General features: G+C 47.6%; 1 protein-coding gene across 10 annotated transcripts in view; it reads left to right on the plus strand.

Annotated features, from left to right (window-relative positions):
- Positions 1 to 7,963: 7,963 nt before the first annotated feature.
- The window catches only part of PDGFA (platelet derived growth factor subunit A), a 98,427-nt gene continuing 80,189 nt past the window's right edge, over positions 7,964 to 26,201 (plus strand). For 3 of the 10 annotated variants that reach the window (XR_011134630.1, XR_011134628.1, XR_011134629.1), the window contains exons 1-4: positions 7,964 to 8,977; positions 10,060 to 10,156; positions 17,561 to 17,665; positions 19,837 to 20,024. Coding sequence is in view for 4 of the 10 variants with exons in the window: in XM_068908062.1 (XP_068764163.1) it covers positions 8,915 to 8,977; positions 10,060 to 10,156; positions 17,561 to 17,665; positions 19,837 to 20,024 (453 nt within the window). In the remaining 6 variants the exon portion in view is untranslated. The remainder of the gene's footprint in view (positions 8,978 to 10,059; positions 10,157 to 17,560; positions 17,666 to 19,836; positions 20,025 to 26,201) is intronic. The other 7 variants (XR_011134625.1, XM_068908062.1, XM_068908061.1 and 4 more) reach the window with 3 other exon arrangements.

A 26,201-nucleotide genomic window follows, 5' to 3' on the forward strand; every position in this document is an offset into this window, starting at 1 on the left:
TCCAGAGGGAAGTGATTAAGCCGTGAATAAGACCCACCAGCTGCTGTATTTGAGTGTGTGCATACACACTCAAGTATGGCAGGAAACCAAACCTTCGGCCAAGGCAGCCTGGGACCGAAAGGGAGACCTCCATGAAGGACCAGGACAGCAAGCCCAAGACTAAAAGCATGGGCAATGGAAACAGATACCACACTAGCACGGATATTTGAATTTTTACATCTCAGTTATAAACAAAGGTGGATAGAGGGGTAGTTTTGAAATCCTTCTCATTAAGTAATGTCCCCCCCCATTTCAACGGCAGTTGAGCACACACACCTCTTGCGCACCTTTGGGAATTTCTGCCCAGCTTCATTAGCGGCCTACGAACATAGGGGCTTTTGGTAGAAGCCTACGATAGCCGAACTCAGATTCGGCCTTTCCCGGTTTCTGAATGGCTTGCACACCTGGCCACAGAATATTTCAAAAGTCTTTGGTAACTGCAGTAGAAGACTAATTCCCCAAAAAGTTTTATCGCTGACTTCAGTAAAACCCAGGCTTTACCCAGGGTGTTGTTAAGGGCACAGGGCACATGTTTTCCCAGGGGCTTTGAACTCAGACAACACTTCCACCAGCTGCACTTGACGTCTGCTTTTACAGTAAAAGTGGAGGAGGTTTTTCAAATGGCATCAATCCCTAATCTGGCCTTTTCCACTTCCACAGTAGCCACTACGAGCGGTTGGAGTTAGAACGGCAGCATCTGCCACCCGCAGGCCTCCAAGTGCTGCCGAGAGGCCAGACGTGCCCCGGCTGGACGAGCAGCCCCTTGCTCCCTGGGCTGTCGGGGTGTAGCGGAGCATCGGCGCTGGCTGCGGCGGTCCTCTTCTCTGGCCTCCACAGAAGATGGAAAGAGACAGGAAAGCTGCGGAGAAAGTGGGAGAAAGCGAAGGGGCGGGGGAGATCTGGCAAGCCCGGACAGGGAAAAGAAAGGGCAGGGACAAGGGAAAAACGCAAGGAGAGAAGGGAAGAAAGAAAAACTCATAGAGAAGGACGGGGAGATAATAAAAACCCGTAACACAAACAGCGCGAGCGGTTTAATGTTAGTAGGCATCGCGGCTGGGCTGTTGCCCGTGGTATTTAACTTCACAAACTAACCCAGCCATTATGCACCCAACGATCATTAATGCAGCAGATGCAGCCAGACATACGTAGGAGTGTGTTAATATAAGGCCTGATGTAAAAACCACCTGCTAGTTTGGCAGGGTGTCTCAGGAAAGATACATGCTGCTCATGTGATTTTGCAGTATTTACAGAGGTACCTATTGCTTTCTCATCACACCATGTGTAATTCCCATTTGCCTTAACGGGAGCATTTCACGCAGTGACGGTGTCACAGAGACGCCGAACTGGAGTTAAATGGAGCTGGTCCCATTTACACTAGCAGAGAGGCTGACGTCTTAAATGTTCCCTTTTTTTCCCATCTGAAGTATCTAGGACACGGAGAGGAATGCTCCCTCTCCCCAGCACCTAGGCTCCAGGGCCGCCTTGTTTACACCGCCTTAAGCTCCTATAAGCCTGCAGGAACTGCTCTGATGGCATGAAGCTATAGGGGAAAGAGGCACTTTTCGGAGACTACAGCAACGTGCCTCGCCTCGCCCCAGTCCCCAAACGTCACTCCGCTGAAAGGCGTTTGTGTCGTTGCTGAAGCCGTAGAGGTGCTGACGCGCTCGCCAGGCACGAGATGCTCTCGCCCGAAGGCGCTTGCCAACCAAGGGCCGGGCTGGTCCCCGGCCGTTCGGCGGCAGCACGGGGCAGTGTGTGGCCGGGTCGCTTCCCGAGGCGGCGCGGGGACGGGGACTCTGGCTCCTGCCCAGGGAGCAGGCAGCTGCGATGATGTCGGGTGCTACCAGCCTGTACTGCCAGAGGCTGCCCGCGAGCGGCAGCGCCATGGGAGAAGACGTGAGGTTGTTTTTCCCCTGGTTTCCTGCCTTGAGTTAGTCGAGACACAAAGATGCCGAGAAAGCTGTTCTTCTATCCCTCGTCTCTCGGCTGCCTTCTCGGTGTTTTGAACCTTTTCCGCTCACCTTTCTCTTCTCAGATTTTCTTCTAGCCCAGAATAACTGCAGCAACACAACCCACTCCCTTGAGTTTCTTTCTCGGCCTCACAGTCTCCACTTTATTTTGCCTTTTCCCAGTTTCATGAAAGAACGCAGTCGCATGAATAACAGGATTATTTATCATCCTCTCCCTCCCCTTCCAGGATGACTTGCTGTTTATGGAAAGCGCTGGAGTGCAGGAGAGATCGTGCTACAGTTAAACAGACAATGCTTAAAGGGCCATTCCCCGCGGCTGGGGTTAACGCAGCATTTCGCACTGTTTCCCAGTAAAGAATGGTGTCTCTATCTGGATGGCTGGGTACAGCGTCACAAAACACTGTTTAAAGGTTTAAAAAAGGGCTACATTCAATCAGACGGGGAAGATGGTTCCGCATTTCACTTTTTGCAAGAAAGAAGAAATTCAGTTGAGGTGTAAACGCAGCGAATGCGTCCTCTGGGCTTCTAGGAGTGTCCGCTGGACCCGAGATACAGCTGGACAACGCTAAAAACGTGCCCTGAGAAACGGAGATGGTGGCTGGGAGATCAGAGGGGGCTTTGGCAGTGGTTGCTCCCAGCTCCCCATCTGCAGCGTGCCCAAAGTCACACGGCGAGTTACTTCCCGTCACCGTGTCCTCTCTGCCTTTCCAATGAGTGACATGCCGAGTGGCTATAAAGGAGCTTTATTGGCTTTGAGTGAGAAACCGCATAAGCACAAAGTATTGAGATTAAGCAGTCGCGGAGCACTGAACTCCCTGGGACGTTCGGCTGGGCAAGGGATGCCCCGACGGGGGCTGTCTGCTCTGCTCTGGCCACTGCTGCCTCATGGGCTCCTGGACGACTGGGCTGCCATGTTTCCAGAAGATGTAAGAAAGTAAGAAGAAAAAGGTGCATAACTCTACGCTAGACGTTCTGAAAAAGAAAAGAAAAACGAAGAAAAACAATCCTTCTGTTTGCTCTTCTTCTTTCTCCCTATGAACTGGGTTTCTGCAACAAAAAGGGTCAGAAATTCAATTAGGAAACTTCACAGCCGTTACAAACACCTGCAGTTCACAATAAATTAGCTATCCCACTGCAGCAGTCATCGTATCTCCCGTGTCCTACGGGGGAAGCTGGATCCTGCGGCCTCTGGTGTGCACGGAGCCGCGGATGTGTGTATCGTTCTCGTGAGTTTTATTATTAGGGAGGGAATCTCACAGGACAAATGTGTAATGTTGTAGGAGCAACAAGGTTGCATGGATACAAGAACACAAACTGGGCTTGCACTTTGAGGATACGAATTCTTCGGAAGAAAACTATCTCACTGTGTTTGGATGGAGCTTAATAAAATGGACTGCTCCAAGCTAGGCCTCTACAGGCTTCCAAGTTACAAACAATGAAGAATAGTATCACAATTTTATGGTACTTAGCATGGCTGAGTTACATCCTGGATGGTCTCCACAGAATCGCTGCGACTGGCTTTGATTTGAGTCAGAGGAGCAGAGTTTTACACCCACATTGCTAAGGATAAATGAGCACGCCATGCTCAGGGCCCTGGAGGCCAAGGCCAGAGCGTATTACTTTCATTTACAAAGTCTACCGACCCCATACACCTTAAACTGTGCTGGTACTTTTACAGTTTTTCAGCAGGATGAACTAAGTACTACTGACAAAACGCAGCTCATTCTTAACAGCCAAATCCACCGGGCAGAAGGTGTCCTGGACTTGCAGCGATTCCATTGTCCCATAGGGATGGAGAGCCAGGAGCAACTTCCTACACCCACGAAAACGGTGCCCGGGGCTGCTATGCAAGTGGCCTAGTTTAACACCTAACCGTGGTCTCTTGCTACCTGGGCTGGCAGGGCTGCCAGCGCGGGCTCCAGCCCTGAAGGTGAAGAGGGCGTCATGCTGCCGTGGCTCCTGCCAATCCACTGCTACGGGCAGAGTTGGGTCTCACCTGCCACTGAAGGCTCCCATGGGACCTGTTCCGTTCCCAGCAGAGCAAACCGTCTCCAGAACTATCATGGCTTGGAGTTATTGACCCACGCAGGCCAAACAGGACACAGCTACCTTGTGTATTCACTTTCTGCAGCACTGTGTAGCTTTACGGAGCCTTTTCTGATCCCTCCGCTTAACTGAAACCTCGTAGCAGATTTGCATCTTGTGATTATTTGAAAATTATCAACCATGAAAGCATCTGGAAAGCTGCACCAAAGAAAGTTTCAAAGCAAACAGAGCTCCGCCAGAGGGACGGAGCCGATGAAAGGATCCAAAAGGAAGAGCTGGAAAAGGAGGAAATAATATTTGTAGGTATAACAGCTGGAATAACAACTGTCTTGCTTGTTCTCCTTGCATCTTGCCTTGTTGCTCTTCCTGGGCCAAGTTTCAGGCAAGAGCCTGTTTTTCCTGCTGTAAGACCGTTTCGCGTTTGTACGCTTCACTCCCACCGGGGACATCTTTGTACCCGTTTCCCAAGGCAGGTGCCAGTCAAGCAAGAAGGAAGATGACCTACCCTCACCATTGGCACGCGTCCCTCTGAAACTACAAGCCAAAGAAATGAACATTCGGGAACAGAGAGAAACCACCCAAAGTGGTACACAGCTTCCTGTGTACCTTTCTGGGTTTGACTTCCTGAACTTTTATCCTGGCATTATATCGTTCAGCACTGATGCTCAGTGATGCGGGGTCTGAACCTCTGAGAACATTTCTTACGGTCCGTTGCTGGAGCCAGGACCCTCCCTGCTCTTGGTGCATTTTCAGCTGCCGTGACAGGACGTATCTAGCAGGATGCACTTAATCGCTTTGGATAGCCCCAAACAGCCCACTATCATAAAAGGAGGTGTCCCTCCCCCCCAAAAAAAACTAGCCAAAACTCATTCTGTTCTTATTCATTTTAATGTGATTACCAATGAGGAAAAGTCCTGGAGAGCACGCCCTCCCGCCACGGCTCGGTGGCCCCCCCCCAGCCCACGCACCCTTCCTGCGAGGCGGCTGGCACCCGCCCGCAGCCCGCGAAGCTGCTCTGAAACAGGAGGTGGTCCCACCAGGCAGCTTGACCTAGCCGCGTTTCTGACACCTGAGCCTGCGCTGCTTTAAACGCGAGGTGTAAATGGGGCTGGAAACGTCATTTAGGGGCACCCTGGGTTTATGCGTCACCGCTTGCAGAAACCGCTCGTGCCACTGAAGTAGTTTCATTTTGTGTCTGTATGAAGGAGCTTCAGCACGTTCCCCCTCCTCGCCAAGTGCTGCACCGAGCCTGAGGTCCTCCCTCTCCACCGTCTGTAACGGTCTGATGCTAGGCTAATTCCTAACGTTTGAGGGACTTCTAACAGTATGTGCAGCACCTTTAAATTAGACCAGTAACATCTTGCTTGCTCCGGTCAAATACATAAAAAAAGGGGCAAAAGATAATTTTCTGATGCTCTGTTATCTGTCCTGATTTTCTTTTAAACCTATAAATACCACCCTGTCACTCTTTCCACGTGTGTGGCTGTATGGGACACGTATGGTACGCACAGGGCTAACAGACCTGCAGGCTGCAGGAAGGGTGCCGTGCAGACATAAACTGCATTCCCCATTGCTCTTGTACACCGTTTTTCATACAGAAATGGTTTTGCATGCTTTATAAAAACTCTCACAACTTAGAGCAAATGCATTCTTATATCACACAACACCCAAGGAGAAAAATTTGTTTCATAAGGAGAGAGACAACCCAAGTATAAAGCTGTTTTCAGAATCTGTGTGTGAATTTTATTCACGTTCTCTGGTCTTGGGTCTCTTCTGGGATCTTACATATTTTACATTATTATCAAATATTTGCAATGATCCATATAAACAGTCTAATGTTAAAAGCTACTCCAAGTGTAACTTGACCCAGGGTAAAGATGCTTATCTGAGCTCAACAATGACAGATTTAAAAAAGATGCTGATGCAGTATGTTTCTCATAAAAATGAGGGAAATGCAAGAAAAATCAAAACTGCAAAGACTTCTTAACAATAGATAAATTAGAAGTTCTCTCCATGTTGGCTTTAGTAGAGGAACATCACTTGAAAGAGCTACACACAAACACCCAGCAATGCTGATGCCAGATACACATTAGCCAATGAACGAAGGAAAGAGAGGAGTAAATGCTCAGTGAGATCGGTACTGTCAGAATCTATTTCACTGTTTGGTAATTATTATTTTTATTACTATGACAACGCGGACCATAGGAGTTGTTTCTTTAACCCCAGCAAATGATAAGTGCAGATCAGAAGTTTTTAAACTGAAGTCATCACTTTTTGCTTCTGTGATGTCAACCGCTATGTAAGAAAGTGATGGCAACAACCAAAGTGCCCAGCTCTGGTCTGCCTCCAGCTTACCCTGCTGGCCTGAGAGCAGCCGGCGAGGACGGGTCTGCTGCAATGTGGCACTCGAACCTTCTTCCCTTCTCTTTTTTTTTCCTTTTTTTATCAGAAGGCATTTGGGAATGGCTCCACACTGGCTCAGCGTTTTCTGTTTGGGGGGGGGGGAGGAAAGAAAGGCATTCCCCTTTTTAAAGTGCTTCCAAATCTTTTACATTTCTTTTCCTTTTCTCCCTTTTCAACCCCCACCTTTTTTCCCCCCCTTGTGGTCCTGGAGACCACCCTGTAAGTCTACATGACATCATGAGAGAGAATTACACGTACTTGAAAGGCCACTTCTGTTTTGGTGGGAACTTCTATGCAATTGCAAAGTGCCCATTAAAGCACAGGTTGTTTCCTAGAAGCATGTCCAAGCCAGTAGCGTGCAAACCCCTTCAGGGCTTCTAGAAAGCATTCGCTTTTGAAATGCTGAAGGAAATTCAGAGATGAAAGGATAAGTCTCCCTGGCTGTGCATTTACAGTCTATTGTCTTCCGTGAAGGATAGTATCACTCCTCAGTTGTGTTATTGCAGTTAATCCACTTAAATGCTATTGGATTTTCAGACGAGCTGAATTCTTTGCATCTGCTATTAAGATGCTTTGTTTAGCTGAGAAAGGGCTGTTATTTAAATCACAATGAGTTCAGGGAGATGTCAGGGTGCAGCAGGCACCTTGTGCCAATGCGCGCCGGCGAGAAGGGGCATTTTCTCGGCGGGCCGGCGGGGAGGGAGGCGGCGGCGGGAGGGCGCGCTGCCCCCGGCGGCCGCGGGCGGCTGCGGGCAGGGGCGGCCGGGGCGCCGCGCCTCCGCGGCCGCGGCGGGGAGCCCCGCGCCCGCGCATGCCGCAGCCAGGTGCCGCAGGGCGGAGGGCGCCTGCCGCTCACGGCCACCCCGCGCTGCTTAATTTTTATTTTATTTTATTTTATTTTTGAGGGGGTGTGTGTGTTTGGGGGGGGTGGGTTATCCCGTGCAATGCAGGCTGAACTGCAACAGAGAAGGAAAATTAAAGAAAAAAAAAAAACCCCACCCCAGCGCCAGTTTGTCCCTCCCGTTTTGCAAAAGGCGAGAGCCCTCGGCCCCCACCCCCCCAAAAAAAAAAAAAACCCAGGACCCCTCCTCGATCAGGGCGAGCTCTTTCCGCCTCACCGCAGAGGCAGGGCACAAGGTGGATGCCGGCGGGGCGCAGGGCGGCCGCGGCGCAGCGCCTCCAGCCCTTGGCCGCGCCGCCGCCCCAGTGCCGCAGAGGGCCGGGGCGGCGGGGGCTGCCCCGCTGCCCTCGGCCCCTAGCCCTGCCCCGGCTCCGCGCTTTCTTCCTATTATTATTATTATTATTATTATTATTATTATTATTATTATTATTATTAATTCCGCCCCCCGCGCGGGCGGGCAGAGCCCCTCTGGCGGCGGAGCAGGGCTGCAGCTGGCGGCACCCCCGCGGCGCGCTGCTCGGGGGGCTGGGGCCGGGAGGGCCGGGGGAGGGCCGGGGGAGGCGCAAGCGGCGCGGCCGCGCTATATGCTGCTCCGCCGAGCAGCCACGCTGCACACAGGCCAGCGCTTCGCAGCCCGCCCGGCAAGGCTCCCTCCGCCAGGAGTTGCAGTTCGTCTCCGATCCCCTTGGGATTTAAACCTTCTTGCATATATATATATATATATATATATATATATATATATATATATATATATATATATATATATATATTCTTTTTTTTTCCTTCCTCCTCCTCCTCTTCCTCGCTTTTCTCCCGTGCAAAGTGGAGAAGGGAACTGCACCGAGGCAGCCAGCGAGATCTTGCAATATTGCTCCGATTTATCACTGCTATTATCTATAATTAATTATTATTTTTAACCTCACCCCCAAGCCGGGGAGGGAAGAGGGACCATTCTCAGCAAGAGAAACATTTCGATCCGTATCAATAAAGATCTTTTGCTTTTTTTTTTTTTTAATTTTTATTTTCCCCTTTTTGCAAAAGGGGCAGAGGGTGGAGGGCAGCCTAGCGGGGTGGGAGAAAATCCGGCAAATAAGAGAAATCCATCCGTCCTAATCCCGAGCGGGAGGCCGCGGCGCGGCGGGGGGAGGCGGGCCCCAGCGCCGCCCGCCGGGGGGCGAGCCGCCCCAGACAGGTGATGGGCGTTTCGGCTGCGCTCCGGATCGACTCCTTGGGTTTCACTTTGGTCTGATCTAAGCAAATATGCAGAAGTACCGGCTGGTCTAGTCCTAAGAGCCAAGAGGAGCGAGCGAGAGCAGCAGACACGAGCGCAGCCACGCTCCCGTAGCGAGGGGAACATACAAACACCGGCAGCGCCGCGATTAAACCACCGCCGCCCCGAGGCAGCCCCGGCCACCGCGGATGCGGAGCAGCCCCGAGCCACCCCGCTGTCTCGCCCCTGAGGGATGGTACTGAATTTCTGCGCGGCAGGAGCCGGCCTGCAGCTCCTCTCCATCAGCGTTGCCTTCCCTCCGTGTCTAAAGTGCATTAGACCGCGATGAGGACCTGGGCTTGCGTTTTGCTGATAGGTTTTGGCTACCTGTCCTTTACCTTCTGCGAGGTAGGTGAGAGCGGCTTGTCGCGGTCGCGGGGCCCGGGAGGCGCCGCAGCCGGCGCTGGGGCGAGCCGGCGGCGGAGGCACCGGGGAGCGGGCTGCCCGCCCGGCGGCCGCGGCATCTCCGCGCCTGGCCTGGCCGGCGGCGCTCGCCCTGCCCCAGCCCCTGCGCGGCCGCGGCAAAATAGCGAGTTGCCATTTCATGCATGCCGGAGGCGAAGGGCAATGACCGTGCATTCCGCTGCGGGGCTGCAGGCTGCAGGCGCGCTTAAAAAATATACATGTGTGTGTATATATATAAAAATATATAGAAATATATATGTTATATTCACGCCTCTCCCCCCCACCCCGGTGCAAAGGGGCTGCGATTACTTGCAAACAGAGCGCAGCGCGGAGCCGCCGGGCAGGGCCGCCCCGCGGCGCACGGCGCTGCACGCCGCCGGGCACCGTTGGCGAGGGCCGCGGCTCCCGCGGGCGCCCCGGGGCGAAGTTGGCTTAATACAGCCCGAAACGCCCCTCCGCGGCTTTGCAGACGAGCCGGGTCAGAGTGGGCGAGGGTCGGGCTCGAACCCGCCGCCCGGGGGCCGCCCGGGGGCGCGGAGCCGCTTGCCGGGGTTGCTACAGGTGGCCGCGCTGGGGTCGGGGAAGGGGGGGGTGCTCGGCGCTGCCGGCGGCCGTAACTTTCCCGGGGGCGGCGGCTGCGCAGGGTGGGAGCTCGCGGGCCGGCGGGGCCCCGGCGCTCCGCGCTCGCGGAGCCCGCGCTGAACTTTCGGCCGCTCGGGCAAACTTCAGCCCTGGGAGCCCGGGGTGTGTGTGTGTGGGGGGGGGGGGTTGCAGCCGGCGGGGGGCGGCGGGGAGAGGGCGGCGGCAACGGGGCGCAAACTCCGCGCCGGGTCGGGGCCGCGCGGGCCGTGGCGCAGCTCAGCGGGCGCGCAGCGGGGCGCGCTCCAGCAGCCGGCGGGGGTTTCGGGGGGGAGGGGGTTGCCCGTGCCTCGTCCCTACCCCCTGCGAGCACCCCAAATCCCAGCCCCGAAGCACCAGACGCGGAGGGCTGCGCGGTGACCCGCGGTGCGTGTGTGTCTTTGAAGGAGGCCGAGATCCCGCAGGAGCTCATCGAGCGGCTGGCGCACAGCGAGATCCACAGCATCCGCGACTTGCAGCGCCTCCTGGAGATTGACTCCGTAGGTAAATTAGTCCCGTCCTCCTTCCTTCCGCGCCGTCGGCCGCCGCCGCCCCGCGGGGAGGCTCCGCGGGCGGCTGCGCCCCGCGCCGGCCCCCGGCCTCGGCCCCCGGCCCCGGGGCTTTATTTGCCGGGGAGGCGGCGGCCAAGGGGCCGATGGGGCGTTCAGAGTTGGGGGCGTTGAGGGTGGAGGGGCAGCCGGCCACCCGGCCACCCTCGGCGTTTTCAGACCGCGGCGTTTCTCAGCGGGGAAGAATTTCCATAGGGTGTAGTTGTTGCCCTTGCATTGCTCTGTTATCTTTAAACTACTGTCCTAGAGGCATTTAAAATATTTGAAACAATATTTATGAATGAAGTAATGTCTCTTCAAGAGCTGGGCTTTATTAAAAGGAAAATAAACCCGTCCATACTGATTTTAAACAGGAACCTGCCTATGAAGCTTACCCTTAAAAATACACTTTTTCCAAAAGAAAATAGCGCAGGGTTATTTTCTGCATCATTAGGCATGCAAATGGGTGTAGTGAGAACGTGCAGTTCAAACAAATCGTTGCAGCAGTAAATCAGATCCAGGAGCACTGTATAGCTGGGTTTCTTATCGTTTGGTTTCACTTGATGCACTTTGTTCTTGGCAATTTCTTCTCTTAGTTGAGAGAGAATAAACCCGGCACCTTTGATGTGCCCAGGGGAAACCTGCATCTTTCTGAAGAACAAACATGGAGAAAAATGAATGAATTCTTGCTTGCGTTGGTACCGGGCCATCTCCTTTTGAACCATATGCTGTGTATTTTTGTAAAGTCTGTGCCAGGTTCAGTCACCTTCATTCAGTGTTGCAGGATCCTTTTAGAGTTTAACTCACCGATTTTTGTGTAGTGCTCTATTAATGAGCAGTAATGCACTAGGAACAGGTTTTACAGACAGAGCTTTCAATTTTCTTGTGATTAGGGAGTAAACAGTTTCCCATTACACTGGAAATGGGAATATTTCTCTCTTGCACAACGCTTTACCATGGAGGCTAATTGCTAATTACCAGATTTGTTGGCGTTGGTTTAATATTTTTGGAGAGCAGCACTTTGTCATTATTGCTTGTCATTGCAATTAAAGAAGCTTTCACAACAGCGAAGGGGCATGCAATACATATTTCCCCACTCCAGACTGTTTTGGACCAGACAAGTGCACCGCTGCTGAAATCTGTTTCCCAGTGAACTCAGTGAAAGGCTTGGCTGCTGCTGTAGGAGGGCTGGACCCGAGAGCTAGCGTTTTAAAATAGTGCATGTTTCCTCGGCCTTTCCGGCAGTATTCTGTAGCTACCAGAATATACTGTTTTTCAAATCCTCCAGTGTAACAAAATGCTCCATTTTTAAATACCGCTTGCAAGGAGAGCAAAAGTTCACATGGCTCCATTGCAAGAGAATCAAGCAGACGAGTGGAGCAGCGGCAGGAACTGAATAAATTAGTGGATGCAGCAGATCAGAGAAATGTATTTCAGAAAGTATTTACCTCCATGGCAAATACTAACCGGAGGATGCATGACCAAAAATTGAAGAGGTCAGCCACAAGTTTACTGTTTCATTTTGCTCTTCTCGTGCAATTCATCAGTTTAGAAACCATTAGAGAAACGAGACACATAAATATTTTACTATTTCAGCATGAAATAGTAATGCCTGAAGACACGAACTCAAAACAATATTAAAAAATAAAACCGAAATACTTTGCCTTTCACCCTGTTCTTGCTTGTGTGAGCGCTCCTTCTGCAGCCTGCTACGCCTTATTTGAGCTACGCAGGCAGGATTGGATCTTCAGAGAGAGTAACTGGGCTTTACTGCCCGGATTTATGTTTTCTGGGCACAGTCCTGCAGTCTTGACTGTCATGAGTAATTCTTGCGAAGGGCTTATCAGTGTGACTAATTGAACATTAAAATTGCCATGTTTTCTTTAGTAAACAGGATTGGGCCTGTTTTCTATATTTAATGCTAGCCCGGATTAGCAAATCAAATGTTTTGCAGTTACCACTGGCAAGATGGTATTTCTGAAATGCATTTTCTTAGGGCTGTAATTGCATTTAGAAAAGGGTTAGTTTAGTGAGGGCTTGTACAGTAGATATATTTCTGTTCTGTTGCATATACTGATTTAAACTGAGGATCGGAATGAAAACACTCCAGGGATTATTTTCTCCCTTGTTTTAGTGCATGATGTTGCCAGTCCTCCGTGTGAGTAGCCCTGTTTAAGCTCAGTGGGTGGACTCAAGAATTAAGAATCGTCTTGTAGGGGAAGAGTTTGCAGGATCAGGCATGCATGCAGAAGAGGTCTGATATGCTTGAGAAACAAGGCAGAATCTGTGGAAAACGAAGGAAGAACAGCCAGTTTCTATCCTGCAATGCAAAAGCATATATTTTTGATTGGAAAAGTAAGTTCTGTAAGTCAGAGTAGGCAGGTTTTTCTTGTATTCTGACAGATTCGGTCGCTATATTGTAGCACGGAGATGACTGATAACCCCCTTCATAAAATTAGAAACCACACCCCCAGACCATCTGGCATATTACTTAAAGAAAAACACTACCCAACATGGAGCTTATCATTGTTTTCAATAAAGAAAATCCAGGCCAATTTGTCAGAGCCCAGTGTTGCATGTCCGATTCCAAGCGAAATCCTGGTGAAGGCAACATGAAAATTCTCTGTTCACACGAGGAAGAGGGTCTTATGTTAGATGTGCTGCGACTGGAATCCATAGGCAGCAATGGAGTTTCACTGGCGTGACGGAGAGCTGAATCTGACCCTATTTAAAATAGAAAGCGTGCATGGTCCCAGGAAGTAGGCAGCTGTAGCGTGCAGAGTACACAGTTTTACTACTAACAGACTAAATCACCGAAACGGGGGCATTTCCTTTATTCCGCCTGTGAAGTTCTCTCTGGCTTAGCAGTGTGGTTTTTTTCCTCGCGCTTCATTCACCTCTCCCATCTGTCCTGTGGGAGGTAGAGTTCATTTCATCACCTATTATGTTTGCCTCCCGCTGGGAACAGACTTTCCCCGGTCGTCTCCCTGCGTGGGGAAGTGCAGGGCTGAGTGTGCTTCATTGCATGGTTTAAGGGCATCAACCGCAGGGTCACCTTAGGCCATGTGAATTTAATGGCCTGTGATTAAGAACTAGCAGAGCAGCTTTTGTTAAGTGGAGATACGTTCTGTACTAACAGTCTACCTTTATGGAAAGTGTTAGATCATTGCATCCAAGAGCTCAATCCATTGGAAAAATTTTCTATTGACTTAATGTTTTTCTTGTTGGTGGTGTGGGGCTCAAATCAAAGACGTTATAATACAAGGTGTTAACCTCTTCTGTACCTCTGAAGCTTTGAGAGGCGAGCATCTACCATGTGCCTTGTGTTTCCCCAAGACACATATGGAGAATACTCCTCCTTTACAGTTGGTTGATCATGTCTAGGTAAAGGGAAAAAAAACCTAAACAAAAGAGGATCTTGCAGGCTGCTACTTATATTTCCTTTAATAGATCAAAGTTGAAAACTTAATAAGATCTATCTCTGCATTTGGATGTCGGAAGGGCATATTTTGCATCAGCCAGAGAGAAGATCAAACAAACAGATTGACGTTGCCTTGGGCTCTCTGGCTTTAGGACCGATTGTAAGACAGACCATTTCAGTTTATTGTACCTTACGCTGAATTCCTGAAAAAAGAGAGAATGAGAATTTCCTAAGCTGCTGCTGTTGGTCCTAGAAGTTTTGGACCTGTACTTTTTGGATGTGTATCGAAGGACATGCAGAAGGGTATGTGCTAAGATTGCAAATATTTGGGATTGTGCCTCACACATAATAATTGTTTGGGAAGGAGATGGCAATGTGGAAATACAAAAAGATAAATATAAAATAACAGTAGTCTTAGGATGCTTTCCACATGCTTATTTAGGAGAACAGTAATCACACTGGCAGAATGTCACAGGAACCGTGTGATTTATATATTAGCTACTCCATGACCTAGTGGAAAAATGCCAATCTGACAAAAAAGAACAATTTCAGCTACATTAATGGATTGACCAAGGCTAATTGCGAGAGTTTTTCTACCCATCACTGAAATGTTGTCAGTAAGGAAAAGATTACAGAGAAATTTCTTGATCAGCTGCCATGAAAGCATTTTTTTTATTATTAAAATGTTAAAAGAGAGCTGCATTAATCTGGCTCAGTGCAGCATCCTCCATCTTCGCTTAGTGACAAGCAGTGTTCAATTTCTAAACTAAGAACCACCCGTTTCTAAGCTTTCTGCTTCAAGCCTCATTTTGTAAGGTGCTAAGCACCCATAAACTCTCATTTTCTTTGCTAAGCGCCGAAAGAACTCATCCTGCAACTTCATGCTCATAGTCAGTATATTGGGGAAACTGATGCGAATTCTGACATGATTCATTGGGGAATGGTGTTGCCAGATCATAAGTTAGGTATCAGGCTTCTTTAAAGTCAGACTAGAGAAGGCAAGTGGTAATTATTGTAGCATGATTGTTTGAACTAATTTAAAAAAAAAAAAAGTCTTCTGGCCACACATCCAGAGCGAAGTGTAGGTTTCAAAGCTGACTTTCTGATTTTGCAGCCCTGCTTGGGCAAGACTCCTGTTGACTTGAAGATCCCTTAAGTGCAATGATTTTTCCAATGGCTTCAGTGGGAAATGGAATTACTTCCAAATGCCTATGGGGATCAAGGAGAGACCAAGTGCCCTCAGCATTATAGTAGTTGTCTGACCCCAACCACGTGCTCTGTAGTGCTGTTTATTAAAAAAAAAACAATGCTTTGGCAACAGAAAAAAAAAACAATTTGTATTGCATAATGCATTAAGGTTTCACTGGAACTTGTTTTGCAGTCTGCTGTGCTAGCTGTGTAGATCTCTTTTTTTAACCTAAGAAATCCCCATCTGCAATAAGACATGAACCTATGAAATAATATACATGCCTAAGATATGTAGCGAGACAGCAAAATACAGTATGAGCCAGAGGCCTTCTTCACCTTAGAAATTGTCTTATAAGCAACACATGCTCCTCGACATGTCACTTTGCTTTATAAACACGATGATAGAATATGGCTAATTGCGCCTAAGTTGAGCAGTTATATATAAGCACATGGCTTAACATATTGGTTAGCTGATCATACTATTCCTTTGGTCTTACCAGTTTCTTTAAACAAGACAGCACGAAGTCAGTCACATTAAAAGGGAGCTATGCAGGCGTGTTGAATACGGGATTAGAACCTGTGGCTCAGGCCTGCCGTACAGCTGGCATCATCCACGGCTTCTCTTTTCAGCAAGATGGCTGTGCCACCAAGCAGCTAGGATTAAAGGCATTAGTTTTACATTTAATCTTTTTTTTTTTTCAACACTGTTTGTATGCAGACAGAGAAGCTTCTTGCTCTGAGCTTAGCTTGGGTCTCACACGGAGCAAAACTTGCGCTGCTTTCTTTGGAGCATCACTTCATTGCCGCAAAATGAGGAGGGGTTGCAACAACTTGCCAAAAGGGAGGTCGGTAATAAGGCACTGGGTGGCAGAGCATTAGGAAGCGGAAGAGGGCTGGAAGAACATCAGAACGGATCCTCATTTTGCATGACACCATTTGAGGTCAGGTGCATGGCCTGCTGCCATCGGAAGGGGATGCAGGAGGCTTGGCTCTGCACCCCAGCTCAGTTGCAAACTTCCTGCAGGATCTCGGGCAAGCCATCTTATTTACCCCACTGATCAGTTTTCTGGAGCATGGGGTACAATAAAAGCAGAAATAAAATCCCATTAGTCAATGCTGTGTTCAAACATTACAGCACTGGGGGCTGCACATCAGGCCCACAGTCAGCAAATCAGTTAGGTTCCAAATTTTCCATGAAAGTCAATGGGAAACAAGCATTCTGCCTAGGCAGTAGGGGCCTGCTTATTGGGGTGAGTTGAGAACCTGGGTTTCACACTGACTTATTTCAGACCTGGATCTGTTCTGCTGATTAGAAGAACAGGCAGGATGGACCAGTGGATGTGCTGGGCACCTCCTCTTGGATCTCCCATTTCATCTTCTCATAGCTACCTATGATACCACTTTCCAAAGAGCGAAGATATACCATAAGGCACAAAGCTCTTTCTAAGGTGCTGAGGATAGCATTGTCCTCATGTCTTACCAGGCTCCGGAGGTTATTTCACCAGTTGCAGGCTCCTTAGGGCAGGTTTTCTTGGAGCGAGGAGAAAAGGAGGTGGTTTATTTGCAGAGCAGTCCCGTATGATCTGTGTTACTAACAAAGCTGAACATAAAACAAGTTCTAGAGTCACCTGGGCATATTCTGAACTGTGCATACTGGAAGCAGGGAGAATGGCAGGGTTAAACAGAGTGTGATAGAGGGCTATGGGATGTTGGTAGCATGTGGTCAAGGTAATTGATTAATGTGTAATAACCATTTACATTTTTTAGTGTATATCACAGCTTCCTTTGGAGCCAGTAGTGAAACCTTGAAACCCTCCAGTGATGTTACAGAGGGCACTCCAAGCAGCAGAGTGCTAAAAACCTGAGTTTAGCTGTGCTGGAATCTATATGCGGTGCCCAGTTTGCTTCTGTCTTCCTGATCCCGTTTGCAGATTGTGCTGTTGCTTTCAGAACCCCACTGCAGGGGACATGACCTGGACTGCTTCACTTAACAAAACCAAATAGCTGGAGCAGTTATTTTGTTGTTTTTTATGATAAATGAAATGCCAAGTTTTCCATCTTTGCTTTTTCTCATGGCCCTTTAACCCATGTGGTAGGCTTATTTAGGGAACAAGACAAGCCTGGATGCAGTCCCAGAGTTTGCAGTAGCTTCAGATGCCCCTCCAAAGGTTAGGATACTTCACAGGGGATTTGTTCTGCAACAGAGAGGCTAAAAGGAAACCCATGCTAGTTACTTTTTGCTTTTGATTCTGCCCTAGTATTGTCCTGAAAAGCAGGCAAGAGAAAATTTACAGAAGCAGTATTGTTGCTGTTGTTGGGTGTGAAATACTGTCTTTTGTACTGTAGTCTTATGCCAGAACTTCAAGAAACTTCTAAGAAACATTGTACGGGATATATTGTTCTTATTTCTATACCTTTCCAGTAAGAGGGGTTTTATTATGCCTTTCACGTGAAAATGCAACTGTTTTAGTTTAGATATGGGTCTGTGTCTCAGCGTAGGCACTATTTCTGGGGGCTTTCAGGAAAACGGATATTAGAGTTAAATTGTGCGTGCTTATACGTGACATTAAATGTTAATGTCTTCTCTGCCTTATGCCCTTGCAATTGCACTGACAGGAGTTACATTAGACTAATTACAGCAGAATTTGGTCTTGTGCGTATGAACAACACGTTTATATGTACGGAATAGCACCGAAGTGACAGTCATGCTTACAACATAGCTGAGGTTTAATGCTTTGTTTCCTGTTTTAGGGTATGATGATGTGTCAGAAACAAACTTGAGATCTTACAGTGTTCATTCTGCTAAACATGTGCAAGAGAATCGTCCTGTGCCCATTCGCAGAAAAAGAAGCATTGGTAAGAAACAAGCTATTTGTACATAGAGAGTAAAAACAGAGGGGGTGCTTTCGGTCAGCCAAGCAGGACATTTCACTGGAAAAATGCGTCATGTACAAAGGAAAAAGGCCATTTCTAGTTTCTGCCTTTTCTTGTGCACAAAATGAGCCGTTGCCTGAGAAGCTGTCTTCTGGAGGATGTCCATAGGAGACAGACAAGCACAAATTCTTTACATTCACTTTCTTGTTGCAGCATGTTAGAAAGCTAGATCTTGGTTAGAAAATGCTGTGATATTCAATGTATAATTCATAGTGTGGGGAAGAACTACAGCAGTGTGCTTTAAAAAACATCAACAGTTGGTAGAGTTTTCAGTACAGAAGCTGTACAAAAGGAAACAGCTTGACTCTTTATTTAAAAGAAAAAAACAGTTTATCCAAAAAATTAAAAGCGATTGACAGAAGTGCTGGGGCATTTATTTCCATCTCTAATAGGGCAACAGGCATGTTTACAAGGGATTTTTTTCTTAATAAACACTAATGATGATTATCCAACAAAGCCCAAATATAAAATTAAAGAGATGTTAATTAATTTTAGAACAGGATTTATATGCAACGCTTGTTCATCTGATGAGATCTGGCTCTTTTAGCGTTCCACTTGCCTGCAGAAAATACTCATATTCCTCCTACCTGTTATAGGTAATTCAGAGTCAATATATTTTAACTTTAAGCTATGACTGTATGAAGTATATAGCACAGTGTGCTGTCAACATGGATTTGCAGTGTGAGTTGGCAAGTACACTCGTCACACTGAATGCCTCTAGAGAACAGCAGTTCTGAAACAGTCTGCTGCACTTGGCCCCTTACGCTGCAAGGTGTTGAATGCCTCCCCATAAAAGTCAGGGGGAACAGGACTTGTAGGAGTTGTCAACTGATTTGCAGTATTGGATCCTTTAATTTTCTTGAGTTCATGGTGTTGGGGACTGAGAAGAATTTCTGCTCTATTTAGCCCACCAAAATGTCTCTCTTCCAAAATCAAGCCTAGATTTTCATGTTACAGGCTCAGGCCAGGCCTGAATTTCTTAGACGTCAGAAGTTACTGAAGAAGTACAGGCAGTGCCCCAGTTTCCTACCCCATCTACCCTAAAGGTATCCCTGTTTCCACTGAGAGGCAAAAAATCCACGCTGCCTGCAGGGAACTTAACTGAACAAGTTGTCCCTGTCGCTGCTATTATTTTCTGCTATTATTTTCTGAACTGTTTTGCCCTTGAATTAATCAGCTGTATTTCCTGGGCAGTCCCTTTGTTGGAAAAGATACATGGTTTGGATTTTTCGTGGCAGCATCATGCCCTGCAGCAGCACACAGCTGTTCTTTTTGATCCTCATGTGGCTGGAATGGTTGTCTACAAGCTCACCTTACCTGAGCCTAGCAGGATATTGGTTTAAAAATTACATGGCAGGTTCATTGGTCATGCTACGCTACTCTTGTGATTTTGCCTCATTCGAAAAATAATGAATGAAATAAAACCCAACATGTACAAAGCTTTGATAACTTCATTGAGAAAGAAGAGCAGCTGCCATTTGGGATGGTGGATGGAGCCAGCTCTCCGATACAGGGATGTTAAGGTTGTGGAAGATGAAACCCAGAACTCAGAAATTTAAAGCTGGCGCAGGTGGTTTTCCAGCTCAGCCAATTTGGGTGTGAGATAAATATTCTCAGTGCAACTTCTGTGGTGGTATTTGCAATGTGTTGCACATTTGTGTGACAGTATATATATGCAATGATAGCCCCAATATTGTAAAATAACAGCTGCTGTTGAGCAGTGGCTATGAAGCCGTACTGGAGGATCGTCTAACTTGGAGAAGCCCCTGGCTTGCTGTCAATTCTGAAGAGCCAGCGCTGTCTTAACTAATGGTATGTGCTCTGAGCTGTGTTGGAACTCAGACCGTTATAAACCCTCATTTTAGGGCAGGGCCTTTCGGAGTGACTCAGGCTCCTCTCTGGGGTAGCACACAGTGTTTAATGGCAGGCCAACAGTACTCAGCACCAACTTCTGAGTAAGCAATGGGAGCTGAGAACACCGTCTCAAAACGCCAGCTAAGGGTGCCAGTCATAAATTGTTGGTGTAGAGTATCTGGGTGCTCTGAGGTGAGAGCAGCTGTTCACCTGGAAGTGTGAATTTCTTCTGCTTGCAGAGGAAGCCATCCCGGCTGTCTGCAAAACACGGACGGTTATATATGAGATACCTCGGAGTCAGATTGATCCCACCTCTGCCAACTTCCTGATATGGCCACCCTGTGTGGAGGTGAAACGTTGCACGGGCTGTTGCAACACCAGCAGTGTGAAATGCCAGCCATCACGGATACATCACAGAAGCGTCAAGGTGAGCAAACAGTGACTATAGCAAGGCCCTAAGAGGCTTCTCTTAAGTCTGAGAGCTTCAGGTATTCTTGCAGCTGTCCTGTGTTACCTGGATCTCTATTATCCATCCTTATTAGCAAGTGGGTTAGATACAATGCTCCTCTCCATTTTGAGTGAGCAGATGGCCTTTTCAAATTACACGATTACTGGAGAATGTTGGGTTTGGATTTGATTCTCATAGGATTCCCTTTAGGTTTTCTTCTTCTGTAATGAAAATAAAGTTGATTCTGTGTTTCCCATGATCTCGCACAGAACAGATCTTGACGTTAAAGAGATAAAATGACTCGAGGGGCATTGGACTCAAAAAAAAAAAAAATCACACTATGGAATGCTGTTTTCTTAATTAAATATTATGCAGGCTAAATTGGGCTTTTATATTTGACAACATAACACTTTTGATCTGAAAAAATGTGTTTCAAATTATCTTACCCCAGGGATAGAAGATTCAACGGCTGCATGCTGTATTTAATCATTAGACAAAATCCATTTCTCCCCGTTGCAATTTTCCAGTAAATATTACGTGAAATACTTCTTATGTTGGGCTTCACTCTGTTCTAATTTTTATCAATGTTTAAACAAGTAGTGTTGATTTACATCTGCGTGTAGGAGATTAGACTTACACTAACCATTTATACTGTTAAACCTGTGAATTCATGTTACTTTGAGTATTTTAAGACCAGAATTTATTTTAAAAAATAACATTCTTGAACAAAAGATTGCCCAGCACAACATATTGATCACTCTACTTGCAATGGATTTCTTATTAAGAAAGGTGCTGTTAACCCGTGTAGCACTGTAGGTTTTAGACACAAAGTGTGTCATCTAAACCAGTTCATTGTGTCTCATACACACAGGCACACATCTGAGCAGGACTTCTTTTTCTTTTTCCTTTTCTGAACAGCTGAAAAACATTTTCACACTCAAATAAGCTGGAGAAACATCTGAACAGATTTCCTCAGTCTTTCCAAAAATAATTATCCTTTACACTTGCTTGCCACCGTTTCTTTGGTACACTTTGCAGAAACAATTAAAATGAGGAAAAAAATTGGGATCAGTTTAATTAACTGAGGGCTGAAAACAAACTGGGGAAGTTGACACTTTACAGTTGAAAGCTCTTTAGAATAAGAGCTTAACAGGAAAGTGCTTCCTGAACCAGAATTATAATATCTAGTGCTGTTACCTGTGGGTTTGATACCTGTGCTTCCAATTATTTTTGTATAGCAGCTCATACATACAAAGCAGCTGGAGATGCCCAGCAAAGAATTGTCCTGTGTGTTGTGAACTTGCGTTCTGGGATTGTGTACCCCAGAGCGGCTCTGTGCTTGTTACCTACCCCTGAAGCGATAGGGGAGAGAGAGAAAGAGAGCGGCTAGGCTGCGGCAGTCCTCTGCTGCCAGGGCACCCTAAATGCACCCTAAAAGCCTAGTTGCCAACTCAACTAGGCAGCAAACTCAACTAGTTGCAAACTCAACTAGCAGCAGCTTTGCAGGACATCGTTTCTGGGCTGCTTCCCCAGTGCCTCGCTGTGCTGAAATCTCAGTTTCTCATTCATTCTGCTGATACGCTTTTAGATTTGCATTCATTTTAATAGAGCGCAAGCTAAAAGTAGGCTCAGCTGAGCAGCTGCTTTTTGTGGCTGTGTAAATATATTGCCACCAGCAGTATCAGTATACGTCAGCCAGCTTTGGAGGACTTTCTTTTTTCAAGCTCCAAGACTGCTCCAAAGAGTCATTAAGTAGAAGGGGAAAAAAAGGACAAGAGGTCAAGCAGGAACAGGATGTTCATTGTAAAGGTTGTAGGCTGACCCCACTGTCACACCAGAAATCTCTGAACAGAATCCATATTTATACCCTCCAGAGTCAGATGCTCTTGTAACTTTGATATAATTGATGGTTTTATGAGCCTTTTGCCAATCCTACGTTCAGAGGTGAACGTCTGCTCATGCCATTAACTAGCTGGCCCAGCGCGAGGGTCGCTGCTGGAAAGGTAGGGGGAGCGGTTTTGGAGAGCCTTCTGGGCTGTTCCTGCAATGGGGTTGGAAAGCCGTCTTGTGTTTTCCCCTGATGTCAGACTGCATAAAAGCCCTCTTTTGATTCAACATTGAAAAGGCTTTCCCCACTTCCTCTTCATTGACAAGGTAGTGAGATCATAGCTGGCCCATTCACACTAGAAAAATGTTCACCCAGAAAGGTCAGCAAGTGGGTTTGCCTCATCTAACAGGCTAACGCAAAGGATATTTTCTTTGTCTTACTGAGGGCCACTGTGGTCAAGGTTAAGAGAGACAGCTGTTCCAGTGTGGCAGGAGCAGCGAAGGTGCTTTATTGGGGCATTTCTTTCTTGGGGACCTGATTCAAAGGCATCCTTGGGGAATGCCCTTACTTGGCTTCACTGAGCCTTGGTCAGGTGCTAGTGGTGTACCATAAATGGGCTTGTGCAGCTGTAGCTGTAGGGAGGCTCCAGTTGAGTGGTGCTGGTGATACAGCTACCCTAAAACGGGTCCTCTGAGGTTCACCTTCGTGGGGTATGTTTGTAAAAGGTAGGTTCCCCTGCACTATAGCACTGTGAGCCCATGAGGATACAGCCTCCTGGTCCTAGAGAAGTCTGTATTCAGCAAGCTGTGCCTATACAGCATTACAAAAATGTGATTGAAATAAATCAGCTGACTGGGAATTGCTCTTTGATAGGAAGGAAAGTATTGCATTTCTCTCCTTGTGACAGAGAAACAGTGACATGGATTGGTGAGTTAGGGGTGTTGGCTTCACTTACAGATACGTTTCCTCTCCTCTCTGCAAAAGCATTTCAGTAACATTCAGTTTCGGTTGCTTCTACACAGTGAGATCAAGTATTTATCTTTACCAAATACTAGACCATTCATTTGTTTGGGAGGTTTCTAACCCGAGTCTTTTCAAGAGGGTTTGCATAATGTTGAACAGAATGTTCTGTGCGTTTTTGATCAAGGCAGCAGAAAATAGTTAATATTACGGAGTAAATCACGTCCATACCACAGTTTTTGAATAGCCACGCTGAGTGTTATGGTTGTTTGCAGCAATATTCATTTCCAAACTGAGAAGAAAGAGCTAAATCATTCTATTTACCTCTGTTCTACCTTCTGCTTGGCCTTGGCCCATAGCTATATCAGTTTTTACCCTTTCTGAATATTCTATGTTGAGCTGATTTGGGGATATTTAACATAGGATATTCATACAGCAGGTAAATAGGGGAATACTGAGAGAAAATAAGCTGGAAAGGAAGGAAAAGATTGAAAAGCTACTCCTCAGCAATCATTTGAGAATCGTAAAGCGACAGATGAAGGAAGAAGGGCAGAAATGGAGGAAGTCAGAATGAGTTGTTGGGCAGAGCTGCAGAGCATCCGAAGGAGGTTAAGACCTTGTAGAGCAAAAACTGTACGTGCAGGTAAAATGGCTGTATATGATGTTCACAGTTTTAAGAACATTTTTCCTCAGGGCCTCCGTTTCTATCATTAGAATGAACAGCACTTTGCTTTTTTAGCTAGGAATTAGTTGAAGGGTACTGCCTGCATGCAGTCATACCTCCTAGGCAGGGCTGGCTCATAGATATGAAAGGTGGATTTAAGGACAGGGGAGATGGGGCAAACTCTGACCAGGTGGAGCCAAGAAGAGCTCGAGCTCGAGCTCGAGCTCGAGAGAGAAGTGCCCTGAGCGGGCCAGGGTGGGGGCCTGTGCTGGCTGCCATCACTCTTCGCAGCTCGCCATGCAGGGGGAGAAGCCTGGCGGCTCCCCCTCAGGGGAGAGGAGGCAGAAAGGCTCCACAGGGCCGCTGGGTGGCCGCAGCACCCTCCACCCCTCGGCCCCCCGCAGCAGCCGTGCCCTCGGCCCGCCGCCGAGAAACCTCCCCTCAGCGGGCTCCCGCCTCTTCCCTCCTTCCCCTCCGCCGTCCCAGCATGCCCTGCGGCACCCTCTCGCCCCGCGCCGCCCGGACTGCATTTCCCGGCGTGCCTCGCTGCCGCCAGGCTCCGGCTGGGGCGCGCACAACCGCCGGCCTCTGACAAGGCCGCGCACGACGCTGGGATCTGACAGCGCTGCGTACAACCCCTGGCCTCTAACAGGGCCACGCACAACCCCCGGGCTCTGACACAGCCATGCACAACCGCTGGGCTCTGACACAGCCATGCACACCCCCGGGCCCTGATAGGGCCACGCACAACTGCTGGGCTCTGACAGGGCCGCGCACAACCCCTGGGCTCTGACACGGCCATGCACACCCCTGGGCTCTGACAGGGCCATGCACAACCCCTGGGCTCTGACACGGCCATGCACACCCCTGGGCTCTGACAGGGCCACGCACAACCCCTGGGCTCTGACAGGGCCGCGCACAACCGCTGGGCTCTGACAGGGCCACGCACAACTGCCAGACTCTGACAGGGCTGCACACAACCCCGGGCTTTGACAGGGCCACACACAAACGCCAGGCTCTGACAGGGCCGCGCACAACCCCTGGGCTCTGACAGGGCTGTTGGCTCTCCCTGTGCGCAGCACCTGGCACTGGGAGCCTTAGAGTAGCAGCTGGTGTCCTGCAAAGGAAAGTGCTGTGGTGACTCACCGAGGCCCACAGCATAGGCCGCCCTGACCCCCGCTCAGCCCTTCTGCTGCCTCTAAGCCCATCAGGCTTGTAAAGATCACGATTGTATGGACAGAGTAGAGAGATGCACTCCATCATATCATCACACATCTATTTTAATGCATAGGAAGTCGATATCTTTAATCATTTTGCTTCCAAAAAGTAGCCTCATTCAGTTGTTCTGCGTTATTTCCCAGCCTGTATTTAGCCATTAGCCACGTGAGTTCTGCTGCTGACAGTGCTATGAGGAATCTTCTGGGCCGAGGCTTTTCTTGCAAGCTCCTGCCCTTGATAAATTCTGATTTCAGGCTAGAGATATTTGAGACACTTCTTGCTTACAGTCTTGTTTTTCTCCTCCTATATCTCCCTTATTTCATCTTTCCTGGAGAAGGTCTAGAGGAGGTGTTCCCATGATATTTCTGTTAGGCCACATATTTTTCTCATGTTTTATTTTTATTTTTACACAGTAACCACTCCACACTGCAGGATAGTAGGTAGAATCCACAATAATGCAAATATGGTGCTATCAAAGGTATACCGTTTAACTAAGCAAATCAGTCATTTTACTGTCTTCCTCTTACAGAGTTTTTATAGAGTTCTGCAGTTTTGAAGGGATTTGGGGTAATCACAGTTTTTTGTTTTGTTGCATTAGAGTCAAGTGAAATAAGTTGATGTTGACATGGGTAGTTTGTTTAGGTCTGATCACCTCAAAGCATTTAGTAATACACATAGCAGTAATTGTCCAAGATAAACACCAGGGAGAAAAATACAAAGAAGAAAAAAGATGCTAACACAAAGCCAAATTCCATGCTATTAGCATAGCTACCCCTGTTTATACCCACTGCAGATCAGACATGCAACCTTTATCATTTTAGATTATCATAAATTACAGATCCTATGTGGCAGCAGGTGTTAGGAGATGACACAAACACAGCAATTTCACTTTATTGTGTGTTGCTTCAGTTTGACCGTTTGCAGCATATTACAAAATGTCTTTCTTTTAACTTGTGTAGCCTGAAATAGAGCCATGGAACTTATGTTGGATTATATTTTAAGTATAGTACAGTAGAAAGCAGAGCTTTTAACTGACTGCTAAAATTCATTATGATCCTGTTCTTCCAAGTATCGTCTTACTGGTTTTTACTGTTACTTAGTACCAAATATCCACAGGAACTGCATATATCTTTCAATTTGAAAAACAAAGCAAAACAGGGATAGACTTTAAAAGTTTGATTACGGTTTATTTTCGTTGCATGTAATTTTCATTAAGGCTGGTTTATTCCAACAGTTGTAATAAGCATGGAAGATATCAAAGCTATTTCATGATTGCTGGGTCTCTTTGTCTCTGGTGATGGAGATGTCTTAATTACTGTCTGTTTTTGTAAATTTTAGGGATTACTCATCTTTTGATGCTAGATGACTCAGACCAACCATACATTTTCAAATCTTTGTGTTCAAAGGCTTGATGGAGTTGGGTTTTTAGATAGAAGATTTTGAAACATACTGCTTTTACCCATAGTTAATCTTTCAGCAAAAGCAT

The sequence above is a fragment of the Struthio camelus genome, chromosome 15, assembly GCF_040807025.1.
Source record: "Struthio camelus isolate bStrCam1 chromosome 15, bStrCam1.hap1, whole genome shotgun sequence".
NCBI classification, from domain to species: domain Eukaryota; kingdom Metazoa; phylum Chordata; class Aves; order Struthioniformes; family Struthionidae; genus Struthio; species Struthio camelus.